The following is an 18804-nucleotide window of genomic DNA, read 5'->3' on the forward strand; positions in this document are numbered from 1 at the left end:
GGATATTTTTGTCCTTAAGGATATTCAACCATTGGATCCCTCTGATTCTCTTTCTGAGTCCCTTAAAATCTGGCTTTTTGAAATCTAACCTTGAAGTCTGAGTCTTCACGTGTCTTCCTTCTCTAGTTAGCCAAAATTCTAAAATAGCATGGTCACTACCTCCTCCTCATGATCTACATTTCTGCAGCTACTGTATATGCAGCAATGTTCATAGTGTAACATTTTGTGAAAAGTTCTCTTTAAATTAATGTTGAGCAAAGCAGTGGACATATCATTGTTGCAACCTGTGCAGCCTCACAGGATCCTAAGAGGTAAAAGAGCCATTTTCACCTTCAAAGCACCAAGCAGTTTATGTCACAGAAATATTATTGGACTATGGGCTCATATATTGTTCTTGCACAGGGGCCTTCTTCTGTCTGTATCTGTTTTTAGTTTAACATTTTGGTAAAATTGTGACCATATTTTTATTCCATACTGGGGCTGTTCATTTCTTAAAAAAAAAACAGTGGCATATGATATCCCATCCAAGAAAAATTAAACACACTCTCACTATATTCCACCACTATATTCCACAGCATTTTGTTTTTTTATGAGACGTTGCAAAAAGGAATCATGACATCTTGTGGTCAACATATGTGGCACTTCCGAGAACAACTGATTGAAAAAAGTATTTCCTCTTCAGAAGGGAAGAGGACTTGGACTCTAGTGCCATCTATTCACCAACTGGATGCAGCAATCCTAAAAGTCAATATTGACCCTGTAGGGCAGCGCTTACTGAGTGCGTTGGGGGACACTCACTTTGGTGGTCGCTGAGGCATACGCTGGGACACTCAGGGTTAAACAAAGTCCATTTGGTTTATTATTAAACAGAATAAACCGCACCTCAGGAACCAAGTAGTATACAGCCACCAGTACAATGTCCGTTCCATTCAGCTCTATAGGAAGACACAGTCTTTCAATGACCCCGGTCAGCATAACATGGACTCCAGTCCATTACCTCTTGGTGTCAGCTACACAGGTCCCCAGATGCCTCTTATCTTCAGAGGTATCCCATAACCACAGCATAAATACAGTCTCTCACTGACGCCGGTCAGTATCACTCACAGTTCCAGGACCGTTCACTTTGGAGGTATCTCACAGACCTTCCTCTTCTGGCGCAGACTAGCCAGCACTTCTCAGGCTGTGCGATGTCCAGCAAGCAGGTTTGGCCTGGAGCCACACATGCAGGAAGACTTCTCCTTCACTGCACACAGACCACTCTGTAGTGTCCAGCTTGGACACATGGAAATCTGTCCACACTGACAGACTCCCAAACACTCTCTTCACATGTGCCAAACACATCCATTACATAGTTGTAACCAGACCCAGGTACCTATCACCTGGCTAGTCAGGTGATCGTGACTTCACTGCAGGTCCTCAAACACACAACCACACACAGGCTTCATCTTGGGTGTTCAGACACCCCCCCTTGGATGGGTATGTAGGTGACTGGACCTGCCCATCTCTTCAAGTCCCCTGGAAGCCTCCCAATGTAAAGCAAAATCCCTCTGCAGTACATCTGCTGAGCAAAACTCGCCCAAGCTTCCATCACAGGGCCACCCACCTCTGTGATACTTACCGACCATTCATCTCGACACCAGTTCGTGTCTCATCATCATAGTTACGCCTCCAAGCGTATCCTGAGGATCCCATACAGCGCCCCCTAGCTGTAACAGGGGTCACTGCCTCACAACCCTTTACCAAGCATTCACTCACCACAAGAAGAAATGTTACCCCTTAGACCACATGGAAACCCACTTAGAAAAAAATACATATAGATGTATGTAAAAAACATCAAATAATATTATCATTGGCAGAAGTTTGGAAGACATTTATGATGCTTTATAGTTAAGCAGAGATCATCAAAGAGTTGAGTCCACAAATTAAATTTATAGAATTACAGTAAGATATACACTTTTCAGTATAAATATTGTCAACTGATAAGAAATTATAGCTGATAATAGTGTAAACTCAGTTTATAATTACTCAGTTATAACCAGTTATAATTTCCCATGTGTGTCAGTATGTCATCAGTTGTAATTTCCTTGTGTGTCTGTATATATCATCAGTTGTAATTCCTCTTGTGTGTCTGTATATGCCACCAGTTGTAATTCCTCTTGTGTGTCTGTATATATCATCAGTTGTAATTCCTCTTGTGTGTCTGTATACTGTATATCCCCAGTTGCAATTTCTCTTGTGTGTCTGTATATGCCACCAGTTGTAATTCCTCTTGTGTGTCTGTATATATCATCAGTTGTAATTCCTCTTGTGTGTCTGTATATATCATCAGTTGTAATTCCTCTTGTGTGTCTGTATATATCCCCAGTTGCAATTTCTCTTGTGTGTCTGTATATGTCACCAGTTGTAATTCATCTTGTGTGTCTGTATATGTCACCAGTTGTAATTCCTGTTGTGTGTCTGTATATGTCACCAGTTGTAATTTCTCTTGTGTGTCTGTATACGTCACCAGTTGTAATTCATCTTGTGTGTCTGTATATGTCACCAGTTGTAATTCCTGTTGTGTGTCTGTATATGTCACCAGTTGTAATTCCTGTTGTGTGTCTGTATATGTCACCAGTTGTAATTCCTCTTGTGTGTCTGTATATGTCACCAGTTGTAATTCCTCTTGTGTGTCTGTATATGTCACCAGTTGTAATTCCTCTTGTGTGTCTGTATATGTCACCAGTTGTAATTCCTGTTGTGTGTCTGTAAATGTCACCAGTTGTAATTCCTGTTGTGTGTCTGTATATGTCACCAGTTGTAATTCCTGTTGTGTGTCTGTATATGTCACCAGTTGTAATTCCTGTTGTGTGTCTGTATATGTCACCAGTTGTAATTCCTGTTGTGTGTCTGTATATGTCACCAGTTGTAATTCCTCTTGTGTGTCTGTATATGGCACCAGTTGTAATTCCTCTTGTGTGTTTGTATATGTCACCAGTTGTAATTCCTCTTGTGTGTCTGTAAATATCATCAGTTGTAATTCCTCTTGTGTGTCTGTATATATCCCCAGTTGCAATTTCTCTTGTGTGTCTGTATATGTCACCAGTTGTAATTCCTCTTGTGTGTCTGTATATGTCACCAGTTGTAATTCCTCTTGTGTGTCTGTATATGTCACCAGTTGTAATTCCTGTTGTGTGTCTGTATATGTCACCAGTTGCAATTCCTCTTGTGTGTCTGTATATGTCACCAGTTGTAATTCCTCTTGTGTGTCTGTATATGTCACCAGTAGTAATTCCTCTTGTGTGTCTGTATATGTCACCAGTTGTAATTCCTCTTGTGTGTCTGTATATGTCACCAGTTGTAATTCCTGTTGTGTGTCTGTATATGTCACCAGTTGTAATTCCTGTTGTGTGTCTGTATATGTCACCAGTTGTAATTCCTGTTGTGTGTCTGTATATGTCACCAGTTGTAATTCCTGTTGTGTGTCTGTATATGTCACCAGTTGTAATTCCTGTTGTGTGTCTGTATATGTCACCAGTTGTAATTCCTGTTGTGTGTCTGTATATGTCACCAGTTGTAATTCCTGTTGTGTGTCTGTATATGTCACCAGTTGTAATTCCTGTTGTGTGTCTGTATATGTCACCAGTTGTAATTCATCTTGTGTGTCTGTATATGTCACCAGTTGTAATTCCTCTTGTGTGTCTGTATATGTCACCAGTTGTAATTCCTCTTGTGTGTCTGTATATGTCACCAGTTGTAATTCCTCTTGTGTGTCTGTATATGTCACCAGTTGTAATTCATCTTGTGTGTCTGTATATGTCACCAGTTGTAATTCCTCTTGTGTGTCTGTATGTGTCACCAGTTGTAATTCCTCTCTTGTGTCTTGACAGTGGATACAACAGATTGAAGGAGCTGAAGCTGCACTTCATCGGAAGATGATGGAGCTGGAAAGTGACATGGTGAGTATCCAAGTGCAGTCAGTAAATTTTGATTTCAACCTTAACCTTATAAACTTTTCTTGCATGCCCGGCCAGAAACTGCACATAAAGGTATAAAACTTGTGGGCAACGGTGACCATAATGTAGAAAAGAAACAGTGCTGTTACTCTGGATGATGTTAGACGGTAAAGGTGAATACACTAACCAGACTGCAAGGTGTATGAACTAGGCACAAGACGGTGCCCCCTTTTCTATGACCAAAACAGGAAAGGAGCGTCAACTCTACCCCGTATGACCATCATGGAAGAGTGAGAGCACGAAATGTACACATAGGTTTAAACAGGAGCTGTTTCACCTCTTAATGCTTTTTTGGTAGATACTTATATTCACCATGAAATTGTATAAAGTAAATAAGTGTAATAAATAATGTAAGATATAATGATGGTTGTGATATCTGTGCATCAGAGCTGTCAACGTACCAAGAATCAAGTTCAATATTTCACTCCCTTAGGAGCAGTTCTGTAAACTGAAGGGATATTTGGAAGAAGAACTGGATTACAGGAAGCAGGCCCTGGACCAAGCGTACATGGTTTGTATTTAGTGACCATATACATATAGTATATCACTTTGGTCATCAAAGCTGTGGATTCTATAGACTATGTCACAGAGGCTATAAACGCGTTTGAGAGAGTGATTTTGCTGCTCTTCCAGATGGGAGACAACCCTATCGATGTCTTCTATGACCCCGTCCTGTAATTGACAATGCAGCACAGCGTAAATGACGCAGTACTTTGTTTAAATACAGTCAAAGATTTTAATCATTTTTAGTCAATTTATTAATCCCTCAAGAATAAGGCAATTTTTCATTTTTGCTCTCGTGCTTTTTTCCTCTCTCTCTTCCAAGTTTTAAATTTTTTGTTGACATAGCCATATGAGGGCTTGAAGTTTTGATTCACACCATTTTATTAACTGTATAATGTACTGAAAAACAGAAAAAAAAATAATTTTGGAGAGTGGCAAAATGGTGAAAAATAGCAAATCTGACATTTTTAGGTTGCACTTTTACAGTGTTGATAATGCAGTTAATGACTTGGTAATATGATTCTATTTTTTTAAAAAATCGCTCTTTTATCTTTTCCATCGATAGACCTATCTAAGGGCTTCTTTTTCACTAGGCAAGATACATTTTTATTGATTCTATTTTGGAGTTCATTGCCAAATTTGGCATAAATATTTTTGTATTTTTAATATTTTGAGTTAATTTTTTAATTTATACATTCGCTATTTACGATTGGGGAAAGGTAGTGTTGATTATTAGATATACTTTTTTATATTTTTATATTTTTCAAACAATTATGTTTTTTAGTCCCCTTAGGAGGCTTAAAACTGCAGGTGATTGAACCTTATTTACAGTAATACTTTGCAGTACTGACAATCTCCTATGTTGAGAAATGACTCCCCTTGTTGAGAAATGATGCCCCCTTGTTGAGAACCCTTTTAATTCTGCTGTCACACTTTACAGAAGTATTTATTGGGAATCTGTAAGCAGGTTTTTGCTATGTATCCTGAGGACAGAATGAGGTAGGGGTTAAAACACAGTTAACACACAGATTTCAATTACTGTATGTATCACATCAGGCTGTGTGGTGTTGTTTACTTACAAGAAAAGTTTTAGCACCTGATCACCTGGTGATTATCATTGCCCGGACTACATCAGCTACAGCAGCACACGCATGCTAGTCCGACTCTGCCCCTCCTGTGATAAGCAGCTCACTGTCTACAGACAATGTACAAACAGAGCTTGTTATGGGTAGAGGCTGCTTTCTCATCTCTGCTGCATTGCTAAATCTAAAAACGTTGATTGTGTCAGAACCACTGTACCCAGTAAACTAAGTGTTACATCATTAAATCCAGGGTTTCTTTGTCTACATCATGCTGCACTCAGATGAGGTAACAAAAACTTGGTGATAGATTTCTTAAAGGGGAGCTTTAATAATCAAATTACCTATTCCATAAATCAGATGTTTGTATTACATGTATTTTTTAAAAAAATGTTGGCAGTGACTTTTTTTTGTATATCATGGTCTTTATAAAAAAAAATAGTAATTTTGGAGTTTTCACAGTTGGCTAATGGGGATTTTTTTACATTCATACTACCTAACAATTCAGAAAGAGTTTTCAACAGCTTCCCTGTCAGCAGAGGCAGTATTACAAAGACAGGTATCACCTCTGTACACAGCTGACAAAGACAAATTCACAGCTAACCCTGCTCCCTCTTCCTTCACAATGACCTTTGCACAAGCTCATTAGTTGGTTAATACAAAAGACAGGGTCTGAGTCTGTTCAAAATGTCTACATACATGTGTTGTTTCCTGAAACAATAGGAAGTTAGAGTTTAAGAAAGCCCCAATTGCCAGTGTGAAAATGACAACATTTCTATTTTTTATCATCAATACATTAAAAAAATTGCCAAAAATGTAAAAACAAATATATTTAACACAAGAACCTGATTTAAACAATAAGTCATTTTGTGATGATAGCTTCCCCAAGAGGTTATATTGTTAGGTGTATCAGGTACTATTAGGTCCAGCTATGTTACAGAGTCGGCACAGGTGCTGCGTGGAGAGCAGGCTCAGCTACTACGCCTGCTGCATATAGTAATACGGCACAGCCATCATATATATATGTGGCAACCGTTAATATTTTATTGGTTTTGTACTGATATTTTGTTCATTTATGTGTTTTCCTTTCATTCAACTATACAGCTACTTACTGTTTGTTGCCCATTGAAAACAGTAGTTTAGTTCCATTTTGTTGTCAGCCATACGACAACAGTTTGATACAAACTATATAAAAATTACAAAATTACAAAATTAGTGCTAGATGGCAATTTTGGCTGCAACACACATTACTTGACCAAGGATTGCTGTATGACGATACTACTGTGTTACATAGTGAAAGGAAATGTGGTTGTGCTGCGGGTTAAAACATAACCACATTGATTTTCATATAGACCCAGTCCTGTGCTGCTGGTGAAACATCTGTCTCCCTGCATGATTGATTGATTGTCATGTCTTCTTATCTGATTGACTATTGACTGAACAGCGAATACAAGAACTGGAAGCCACTCTGTACAACGCATTGCAGCAGGAATCAGTCATCAAATTTGGAGAGTTACTCAATGACAAGCAACAAGATGAGCTCAGAATGGCTGTGGAAAAGCTGAGGCGGCAAATGTTACGCAAAAGCCGAGAATTCGACTGTCAGATCCTACAGGAGAGAATGGAGCTTCTCCAACAAGCTCACCAGGTACTAAGGGCACAAAATGGGATAACTTATAAAGAAAACATTCTGAGGTGGACCTGATTGTCCTTCTCTGACTAGTTCAACCCCAATATTACCAGAGAATATAGTCATCACCCCAGTCTTAAACATCCTAAGTGCTGAATGTGTACTACCACAGTTAGCTTTTGGTGAGTTTTTGATGTTATTTGATATCTTGTGTATCTATTTAGGGCATTGTGACTTTATTACTAGTACCAGGCATCATAGGGCCCACCATATGTACACCCACAAGAATCTAAAGCTTATATCTATTTGAAGATTATGACTGAAATGGACGCATTCAAGAATTATACAAATGACTTGTTAATTCATAGGCAATATGGCAAATTTTACTAAATCAATGGAAAATGTCTCACCATAGTAACACAATGTACAGATAACCTCAGCCTTTCCCGTTTCAGATGTCTTCACAAACTTCTGCCACAAATACATTGATCAGTTCCAATTTTTAAATTGTAATTATACTGATTTGCCATCAGTGTTAAAGGGAACCTGTCACCCTCCAGGGCGTTTTTCAGTTAAAGAGCCACCTTCAGCAGCACTAAGGCTGCATTCTGTGAAGGTGGCTCTTCTTTTTCTGACCCCTAGTAACGCTGAAATATCGACTTTTATAACTAGCTCCTCTTACCTGTCCCATAGGTATGTTGTGTCCCCCTGTATCAGTCGCCTACCATTTGTCCATCATGCCTGTCCTGTGTCTGGGCACCGCCCACCATCCGTCAATCATGAAGCCCCTTTGCGTCGCTGCATCCTCTTGTTTTGAATGCCGGCACCTGCTCTGTGACAAGAGTTCTTGGGCATGCGCATTGCGCGCTGCCCGAGAACCGACATCAGGCTATTGCGCCTGCGTGTTGTGGAGGCCCCAGATCCCGCCCCGCAGTGTGTTATGATGTATTCACACTGCGGGGCTGGGGCCTCCGCAACATGCAGGAGCAATAGCCTGATGTCGGTTCTCGGGCAGCACGCACTGCGCATGCCCAAGAACTCTTGTCACAGCGCGGGCGCCGGCATTCAAAACAGGAGGATGCAGCGATGCACAGGGGCATCATGATGGGCGGATGGTAGGCGGCTGATACAGGGGGACACACCATACCTATGGGACACATTACAGGTATGAGGAGCTATTTATAAAAGTCGATATTTCAGCGTTACTAGGGGTCAGAAAAAGAAGAGCCACCTTCACAGAATGCAGCCTTAGTGCTGCTGAAGGTGGCTCTTAACTGAAAAACGCCCTGGGGGGGTGACAGATTCCCTTTAAATTGGGAGGGGGGATCTGTGTCTCTGCACCCTCAATGATCAGTTATTCAGAGGGGCCTTGGTGCATGACATCTCCTTCATAGTTTACACTGCTTCAGTAACTTAAAGGAATTGTCCCACAAGTTAATTTTAATCAAAAGATCATGGAATAATAATAACTTCCTCAATTCGATGTGTTTAAATAAAATGTTCCTGTGCTGAGATAATCTTATAGATGTGCCCCTGCTGTGTACTGTGTAATGGCTGTGTCTCACCGTACAGGAACATGGTCTGATTATACCACAGCTCCTAAGCAAGGGAGAGCACAAAAGAGTATAAGAGCCTCGTTCTGGCTCTCGTAGGTTTGCATTGAGAGTTTGTGACGTAGATTCTGACTTTGTCACAAAGTGACTTGCCCTGTGTGACGTGACCAGCCAGTCGGTAACTAAAACAACAAGACAAACAAAGGGACACCGGGGGACACAATTACAACGGTGGGCCCTACAATAGGGAACGGGGACATGGACACCTCCTGCACTCTCCTGAGGCTGTGTCCCTGAACACTCCTCACGTTCCCTATACAGGTTCTTTCAACCTGTCGCTGACCAGGATACCTCAGTCCCTCACTAGCCCTGCACCTATCCCTTACTAGGGTACTGGCTAGTGCGGACACTGGTCCCACCGCTGTACTAATATAATACCAGGGAAAATAACGAACAGGGAAAAAACAAACAGTTTAGCTTTCTCTGTTGCCAATGCTCCTGAGGCAACAGAGTAAGGATCCGATCAGCATTCAGCAGCAACTCCACTGCTCCAGACAAGCTGAACCCCCTCTCCACCAGGTAGATCCAGTCCTCACCAAGGTTGGTTAGCAAATGAACAATATCACCAACCGTGATCCAGAGCACCTGACAACCTTTTATAGGAAGGAGGGGGAGGTAACACCTGCTGGCTAATTTAAACGTGTAGTAACCCCAGCGGCCACGGGGCAAAAACCCAATAGCAGAGCAACTAAGGTTGTAATAACACATGCGGCCTCCGGGGGCAAAAACTAACATTAAGCCAGAGGCTTGAAAGAGAAAAAAAGGTTATAGATGAGCCCGGATCTGCCACAGATCCAAACATAGATCGTGACAGACTTCTGTCCAGTCAAAAGCTACTGTCACAAGATGGCACCAAGGGACCGGAGCGATGCTGAAAAATGGTGAAGATGCCAGAGGATGACTAAAAGACTAGGGACAAGTGTATATATATATACATATATATATATATATATATATATATATATATATATACAGTGAAGGAAATAATTATTTGAACCCTTGCTGATTTTGTAAGTTTGCCCACTGACAAAGATGTCTATAATCTTAACGGTAGGTTACTTTTAACATTGAGAGACAGAATTTCAAAAATATAATCAAGAAAATCAAATTCTATACATGATATAAGTTTATTTGCGTTTTGCAGTGAGAAATAACTATTTGATCCCTCTGGCAAGCAAGACTTAATACTTGGTGGCAAAACTCTTGTTGGCAATCACAGCAGTCAGACATTTTTTGTAGTTGATGATGAGGTTTGCACACATGTCAGTAGGATTTTTGGTCCACTCCTCTTTGTAGATCATCTCTAAATAGTCAAGATTTTGAGGCTGTCGCTTGGCAACTCAGAGCTTCAACTCCCTCCATAAGTTTTCTATAGGATAAAGATCTGGAGACTGGATAGGCCACTACATGACCTTAAATTGTTTCTTTTTGAGCCACTCCTTTGTTGCCTTTGGCTGAAAATTTTGGGTCATTATCTTGCTGGAAGACCCAGCCACAACCTGGAGGAGGGAAGGAGGTTGTCACTCAGGATTTTACGGTACATGGCTCCATCCATTCACCCATTGATGCAGTGAAGTAGTCCTGTGCCGTTAGCAGAGAAACACCCTCAAAACATAATGTTTCCATCTCCATGCTTGACAGTGGGGACGATATTATTCGGGTCTATCAGCATTTCTCTTTCTCCAAACAATGCGAGTTGAGTTACTGCCAAAGAGCTCAATTTTTGTCTCATCTGGCCACAGCACCTTCTACCAGTCACTCACAGAATCATCCAGGTGTTCATTGGCAACTTAAGAAGGGCCTGCACATGTGCCTTCTTGAGCAGGGGGACCTTGTGGGCACTGCAGTATTTTAAATCTTTACGGCGTAATATGTTACCAATGGTTTTCTTAGTGACTGTGGTCCCAGTTGTCTTGAGATCATTAACAAGTTCCCCCCATGTAGTTTTATCCTGATCTCTCACCTTCCTCATGATCAAGGATACCCCATGAGGTAAGATTTTGGATGGTGCCCCAGATCAATGTCGATTGACAGTCATTTTGTATTTATTCCATTTTCTTACTATTGCACCAACAGTTGTCTCTTTCTCACCCAACGTCTTACTTATGGTTTTGTAGCCCATTCCAGCTTTGTGCAGGTCTATGATCTTGTCCCTGACATCCTTATAAATCTTTGGTCTTGCCCATGTTGTAGAGGTTAAAGTGTGACTGATTAATTGAGTCTGTGGAGAGGAGTCTTTTATAAAGGTGACTATTTAAGACAGCTGTCTTTAATGCAGGTAACGAGTTGATTAGGAGCGTCTAACTGGTCTGTAGGAGCCAGAACTCTTAATGGTTGGTAGGGGATCAAATACATATTTCTCACAGCAAAATGCAAATAAATTTATATAATTTATACAATGTGATTTTCTGGACTTTATTTTTCATATTCTATCTCTCAATGTTAAAATGAACCTACCCTTAAAATTATAGACTGTTCATGTCTTTGTCAGTGCGCAAACTTACAAAATCAGAATGGGATTAAATAATTATTTCCTTCACTGTGTATATATACAGTATCTATAATATAACGGGCTAAGCGTCACTCTGTCCGAAGCCTTTATAGACTGCGCAAGCGCGACGCGCCTGCGCAGTCTGGCTCCAGACAGAATGAGGCAGCCAGCGGTGAGGAGTGTGTATGGCGCCCAGAGATGGCGGTATGCTTACATACCGCAATCTCGGGCGCGATACTTACATACTTACCTGACCGGGAGGGGCGTTGCCGTGGTGCTTCTCTTCGGCCGGAGAACGGGGCACGAGTGCGGCCGGAATCGCGCATGCGCATATCACGATCCGGCGCCATTTTACTGAAGACACATTTGCAGTGTGTCTTCAGCAATATGGCGCCGGACAGCGCTATGGGCATGCGCGTACTCCGGCGCCAGACTCCTCCCCCGGCCTCCAGTAGAACTTGACAACGCTGGAGCACAGGAAAGAAGGGTGAGTATAAATTTTTTTTTGTATGTGTGCAGTTTAATAGGGGAGAGGGGGACCATGCATACCAGGATAGGGGGTGATTGGACCATGCATACCATGAAAGGAGGGGGAGGGGGACCATGCATACCACAAAAGGGGAGTGAGGGGACCATGCATACCATAAAAGGGGGGTGAGGGGACCATGCATACCACAAAAGGGGGGTGAGGGGACCATGCATACCATTAAAGGGGGGTGAGGGGACCATGTATACCAGGATTGGGGGGGTGAGGGGACCATGCATACCAAGAAAGGGGGGTGAGGGGACCAATGCATACCACAAAAGGGGGGGGTGAGAGGACCATGCATACCACAAAAGGGGACCATGCATACCACGGAAGGGGGTGAGGGGACCATGCATACCATGAAAGGAGGGTGAGGGGACCATGCATACCACGAAAGGGGGATGAGGGGACCATGCATACCAGGAAAGGAGGGTGAGGGGACCATGCATACCACGAAAGGAGGGTGAGGGGACCATGCATACCACGAAAGGGGGGTGAGGGGACCATGCATACCAGGAAAGGGGGGTGAGGGGACCATGCATACCACGAATGGAGGGTGAGGGGACCATGCATACTATGAAAGGAGGGTGAGGGGACTATGCATACCACGAAAGGGGGGTGAGGGGACCATGCATACCATGAAAGGGGGGTGAGGGGACCATGCATACCACGAAAGGGGGGTGAGAGGACCATGCATACCACAAAAGAGGAGTGAGGGGACTATGCATACCACAAAAGGGGGGAGTGAGGGGACCATGTATACCACGAAAGGCGAGTGAGGGGACCATGCATACCACGAAAGCGGAGTGAGGGGACCATGCATACCACGAAATGGGGGTGAGGGGACCATGCATACCATGAAAGGGGGATGAGGGGACCATGTATACCAGGATTGGGGGATGAGAGGACCATGCATACCAGGATAGGGGGATGAGAGGACCATGCATACCAGGATAGCGGGGTGAGAGGACCATGCATACCAGGATACGGGAGTGAGAGGACCATTCATACCAGGATAGGTGGGTGAGAGGACCATGCATACCAGGATTGGGGGGTGAGAGGACCATACATACCAGGATTGGGAGGTGTGGGGGCCATGCGTACCAGGATAGGAGGTGAGAGGACCATGCATACCACGAAAGGGCAGTGAGGGGACCATGCATACCATAAAAGGGGAGTGAGGGGACCATGCATACCACGAAAGGCGAGTGAGGGGACCATGCATACCACGAAAGGGGAGTGAGGGGACCATGCATACCACGAAAGCGGAGTGAGGGGACCATGCATACCACGAAATGGGGGTGAGGGGACCATGCATACCATGAAAGGGGGATGAGGGGACCATGTATACCAGGATTGGAGGATGAGAGGACCATGCATACCAGGATAGGGGGGTGAGAGGACCATGCATACCAGGATAGCGGGGTGAGAGGACCATGCATACCAGAATACGGGAGTGAGAGGACCATGCATACCAGGATAGGTGGGTGAGGGGACCATGCATACCAGGATTGGGGGGTGAGAGGACCATACATACCAGGATTGGGAGGTGTGGGGGCCATGCGTACCAGGATAGGAGGTGAGAGGACCATGCATACCACGAAAGGGGAGTGAGGGGACCATGCATACCATAAAAGGGGAGTGAGGGGACCATGCATACCACGAAAGGCGAGTGAGCGGACCATGCATACCACGAAAGGGGAGTGAGGGGACCATGCATACCACGAAAGGGGGGGTGAGGGGACCATGCATACCACAAAAGGGGGTGAGGGGACCATGCATACCATGAAAGGGGGGTGAGGGGACCATGTATACAAGGATTGGGGGGTGAGGGGACCATGCATACCAAGAAAGGGGGGTGAGGGGACCATGCATACCACAAAAGGGGGGTGAGAGGACCATGCATACCACGAAAGGGGACCATGCATACCACGAAAGGGGGGTGAGGGGACAATGCATACCAGGAAAGGAGGGTGAGGGGACCATGCATACCACGAAAGGAGGGTGAGGGGACCATGCATACTACGAAAGGAGGGTGAGGGGACTATGCATACCACGAAAGGGGGGTGAGGGGACCATGCATACCATGAAAGGGGGTGAGGGGACAATGCATACCAGGAAAGGAGGGTGAGGGGACCAATGCATACCACAAGGTTGCAGGATTTGGGAATGTTTAGTTTGCAAAAGAGAAGACTGAGAGGAGACTTAATAGTTGTCTACAAATATCTAAAGGGCTGTCACATTGTAGAAGGATCAACTTTATTCTCATTTGCACAAGGAAAGACTAGAAGCAATGGGATGAAACTGAATGGGAAGAGACACAGATTAGATATTAGAAAAAACTTTTTGACAGTTAGAGTGATCAATGAGTGGAACAGGCTGCCACGAGAAGTGGTGAGTTCTCCTTCAATGGAAGTCTTCAAACAGAGGCTGGACAGACATCTGACTGGGATGATTTAGCGAATCCTGCTTTGAGCAGGGGGTTGGACCAGATGGCCCAGGAGGTCCCTTCCAACTCTACGATTCTATGATTCTATGATTCTATGATTCACAAAAGGGGGGTGAGGGGACCATGCATACCACAAAAGGGGGTGAGGGGACCATGCATACCATGAAAGGGGGGTGAGGGGACCATGTATACCAGGATTGGGGGGGTAAGGGGACCATGCATACCAAGAAAGGGGGGTGAGGGGACCAATGCATACCACAAAAGGGGGGTGAGAGGACCATGCATACCACAAAAGGGGACCATGCATACCACGAAAGGGGGTGAGCGGACCATGCATACCACGAAAGGAGGGTGAGGGGACCATGCATACCACGAAAGGGGGATGAGGGGACCATGCATACCAGGAAAGGAGGGTGAGGGGACCATGCATACCACGAAAGGGGGGTGAGGGGACCATGCATACCATGAAAGGGGGTAAGGGGACCATGCATACCATGGAAGGAGGGTGAGGGGACCATGCAAACCACGAAATTGGGATGAGGGGACCATGCATAACAGGAAAGGAGGGTGAGGGGACCATGCATACCACGAAAGGAGGGTGAGGGGACCCTGCATACCACGAAAGGAGGGTAAGGGGACCATGCATACCACGAAAGGGGGGTGAGGGGACCATGCATACCAGGAAAGGGGGGTGAAGGGACCATGCATACCACGAAAGGAGGGTGAGGGGACCATGCATTCTATGAAAGGAGGGTGAGGGGACTATGCATACCACGAAAGGGGGGTGAGGGGACCATGCATACCATGAAAGGGGGGTGAGGGGACCATGCATACCACGAAAGGGGGGTGAGGGGACCATGCATACCACAAAAGAGGAGTGAGGGGACTATGCATACCACAAAAGGGGGGAGTGAGGGGACCATGTATACCACGGAAGGCGAGTGAGGGGACCATGCATACCACGAAAGCGGAGTGAGGGGACCATGCATACCACGAAATGGGGGTGAGGGGACCATGCATACCATGAAAGGGGGATGAGGGGACCATGTATACCAGGATTGGGGGATGAGAGGACCATGCATACCAGGATTGGGGGGTGAGAGGACCATACATACCAGGATTGGGAGGTGTGGGGGCCATGCGTACCAGGATAGGAGGTGAGAGGACCATGCATACCACGAAAGGGGAGTGAGGGGACCATGCATACCATAAAAGGGGAGTGAGGGGACCATGCATACCACGAAAGGCGAGTGAGGGGACCATGCATACCACAAAAGGGGAGTGAGGGGACCATGCATACCACGAAAGCGGAGTGAGGGGACCATGCATACCACGAAATGGGGGTGAGGGGACCATGCATACCATGAAAGGGGGATGAGGGGACCATGTATACCAGGATTGGGGGATGAGAGGACCATGCATACCAGGATAGGGGGGTGAGAGGACCATGCATACCAGGATAGCGGGGTGAGAGGACCATGCATACCAGAATACGGGAGTGAGAGGACCATGCATACCAGGATAGGTGGGTGAGGGGACCATGCATACCAGGATTGGGGGGTGAGAGGACCATACATACCAGGATTGGGAGGTGTGGGGGCCATGCGTACCAGGATAGGAGGTGAGAGGACCATGCATACCACGAAAGGGGAGTGAGGGGACCATGCATACCATAAAAGGGGAGTGAGGGGACCATGCATACCACGAAAGGCGAGTGAGGGGACCATGCATACCACGAAAGGGGAGTGAGGGGACCATGCATACCACGAAAGGGGGGTGAGGGGACCATGCATACCACAAAAGGGGGTGAGGGGACCATGCATACCATGAAAGGGGGGTGAGGGGACCATGTATACAAGGATTGGGGGGTGAGGGGACCATGCATACCAAGAAAGGGGGGTGAGGGGACCATGCATACCACAAAAGGGGGGTGAGAGGACCATGCATACCACAAAAGGGGACCATGCATACCACGAAAGGGGGGTGAGGGGACAATGCATACCAGGAAAGGAGGGTGAGGGGACCATGCATACCACGAAAGGAGGGTGAGGGGACCATGCATACTACGAAAGGAGGGTGAGGGGACTATGCATACCACGAAAGGGGGGTGATGGGACCATGCATACCATGAAAGGGGGTGAGGGGACCATGCATACCATGAAAGGGGGGTGAGGGGACCATGCATACCAGGATAGGGGGTGATTGGACCATGCATACCATGAAAGGAGGGGGAGGGGACCATGCATACCAAGAAAGGGGGGTGAGGGGACCAATGCATACCACAAAAGGGGGGTGAGGGGACCATGCATACCACAAAAGGGGGTGAGGGGACCATGCATACCATGAAAGGGGGGTGAGGGGACCATGTATACCAGGATTGGGGGGGTAAGGGGACCATGCATACCAAGAAAGGGGGGTGAGGGGACCAATGCATACCACAAAAGGGGGGTGAGAGGACCATGCATACCACAAAAGGGGACCATGCATACCACGAAAGGGGGTGAGGGGACCATGCATACCACGAAAGGAGGGTGAGGGGACCATGCATACCACGAAAGGGGGATGAGGGGACCATGCATACCAGGAAAGGAGGGTGAGGGGACCATGCATACCACGAAAGGGGGGTGAGGTGACCATGCATACCACAAAAGGGGGTAAGGGGACCATGCATACCATGGAAGGAGGGTGAGGGGACCATGCATACCACGAAATTGGGATGAGGGGACCATGCATAACAGGAAAGGAGGGTGAGGGGACCATGCATACCACGAAAGGAGGGTGAGGGGACCCTGCATACCACGAAAGGAGGGTGAGGGGACCATGCATACCACGAAAGGGGGGTGAGGGGACCATGCATACCAGGAAAGGGGGGTGAAGGGACCATGCATACCACGAAAGGAGGGTGAGGGGACCATGCATTCTATGAAAGGAGGGTGAGGGGACTATGCATACCACGAATGGGAAGTGAGGGGACCATGCATACCATGAAAGGGGGGTGAGGGGACCATGCATACCACGAAAGGGGGGTGAGGGGGCCATGCATACCACAAAAGAGGAGTGAGGGGACTATGCATACCATAAAAGGGGGGAGTGAGGGGACCATGTATACCACGGAAGGCGAGTGAGGGGACCATGCATACCACGAAAGCGGAGTGAGGGGACCATGCATACCACGAAATGGGGGTGAGGGGACCATGCATACCATGAAAGGGGGATGAGGGGACCATGTATACCAGGATTGGGGGATGAGAGGACCATGCATACCAGGATAGGGGGGTGAGAGGACCATGCATACCAGGATAGCGGGGTGAGAGGACCATGCATACCAGGTTACGGGAGTGAGAGGACCATGCATACCAGGATAGGTGGGTGAGGGGACCATGCATACCAGGATTGGGGGGTGAGAGGACCATACATGCCAGGATTGGGAGGTGTGGGGGCCATGCGTACCAGGATAGGAGGTGAGAGGACCATGCATACCACGAAAGGGGAGTGAGGGGACCATGCATACCATGAAAGGAGAGTGAGGGGACCATGCATACCATGAAAGGCGAGTGAGGGGACCATGCATACCACGAAAGGGGAGTGAGGGGACCATGCATACCACGAAAGGGGGGTGAGGGGACCATGCATACCACAAAAGGGGGTGAGGGGACCATGTATACCAGGATTGGGGGGGTGAGGGGACCATGTATACCAGGATTGGGGGGGTGAGGGGACCATGCATACCAAGAAAGGGGGGTGAGGGGACCAATGCATACCACAAAAGGGGGGTGAGAGGACCATGCAAACCACGAAAGGGGACCATGCATACCACGAAAGGGGAGTGAGGGAACCATGCATACCAGGAAAGGAGGGTGAGGGGACCATGCATACCACAAAAGGAGGGTGAGGGGACCATGCATACTACGAAAGGAGGGTGAGGGGACTATGCATACCATGAAAGGGGGGTGAGGGGACCATGCATACCATGAAAGGGGGTGAGGGGACCATGCATACCATGAAAGGGGGGTGAGGGGACCATGCATACCAGGATAGGGGGTGATTGGACCATGCATACCATGAAAGGAGGGGGAGGGGACCATGCATACCAAGAAAGGGGGGTGAGGGGACCAATGCATACAACAAAAGGGGGGTGAGGGGACCATGCATACCACAAAAGGGGGGTGAGGGGACCAATGCATACCACAAAAGGGGGGGTGAGAGGACCATGCATACCACAAAAGGGGACCATGCATACCACGAAAGGGGGTGAGGGGACCATGCATACCACGAAAGGAGGGTGAGGGGACCAATGCATACCACAAAAGGGGGTGAGTGGACCATGTATACCAGGATTGGGGGGGTAAGGGGACCATGCATACCAAGAAAGGGGGGTGAGGGGACCAATGCATACCACAAAAGGGGGGTGAGAGGACCATGCATACCACAAAAGGGGACCATGCATACCACGAAAGGGGGTGAGGGGACCATGCATACCACGAAAGGAGGGTGAGGGGACCATGCATACCACGAAA

General features: G+C 46.5%; 1 protein-coding gene across 1 annotated transcript in view; it reads left to right on the forward strand.

Annotated features, from left to right (window-relative positions):
• The window catches only part of JAKMIP2 (janus kinase and microtubule interacting protein 2), a 224162-nt gene that overhangs the window by 195226 nt on the left and 10132 nt on the right, over positions 1 to 18804 (forward strand). Inside the window, exons 18-20 of the mRNA XM_073575246.1 lie at positions 3870 to 3938; positions 4429 to 4506; positions 7023 to 7226. Of these exons, the coding sequence (XP_073431347.1) occupies positions 3870 to 3938; positions 4429 to 4506; positions 7023 to 7226 (351 nt within the window). The remainder of the gene's footprint in view (positions 1 to 3869; positions 3939 to 4428; positions 4507 to 7022; positions 7227 to 18804) is intronic.

The sequence above is a fragment of the Dendrobates tinctorius genome, unplaced genomic scaffold, assembly GCF_039654945.1.
Source record: "Dendrobates tinctorius isolate UK_male_01 unplaced genomic scaffold, ASM3965494v1 ptg000043l, whole genome shotgun sequence".
In the NCBI taxonomy this organism is placed as follows: domain Eukaryota; kingdom Metazoa; phylum Chordata; class Amphibia; order Anura; family Dendrobatidae; genus Dendrobates; species Dendrobates tinctorius.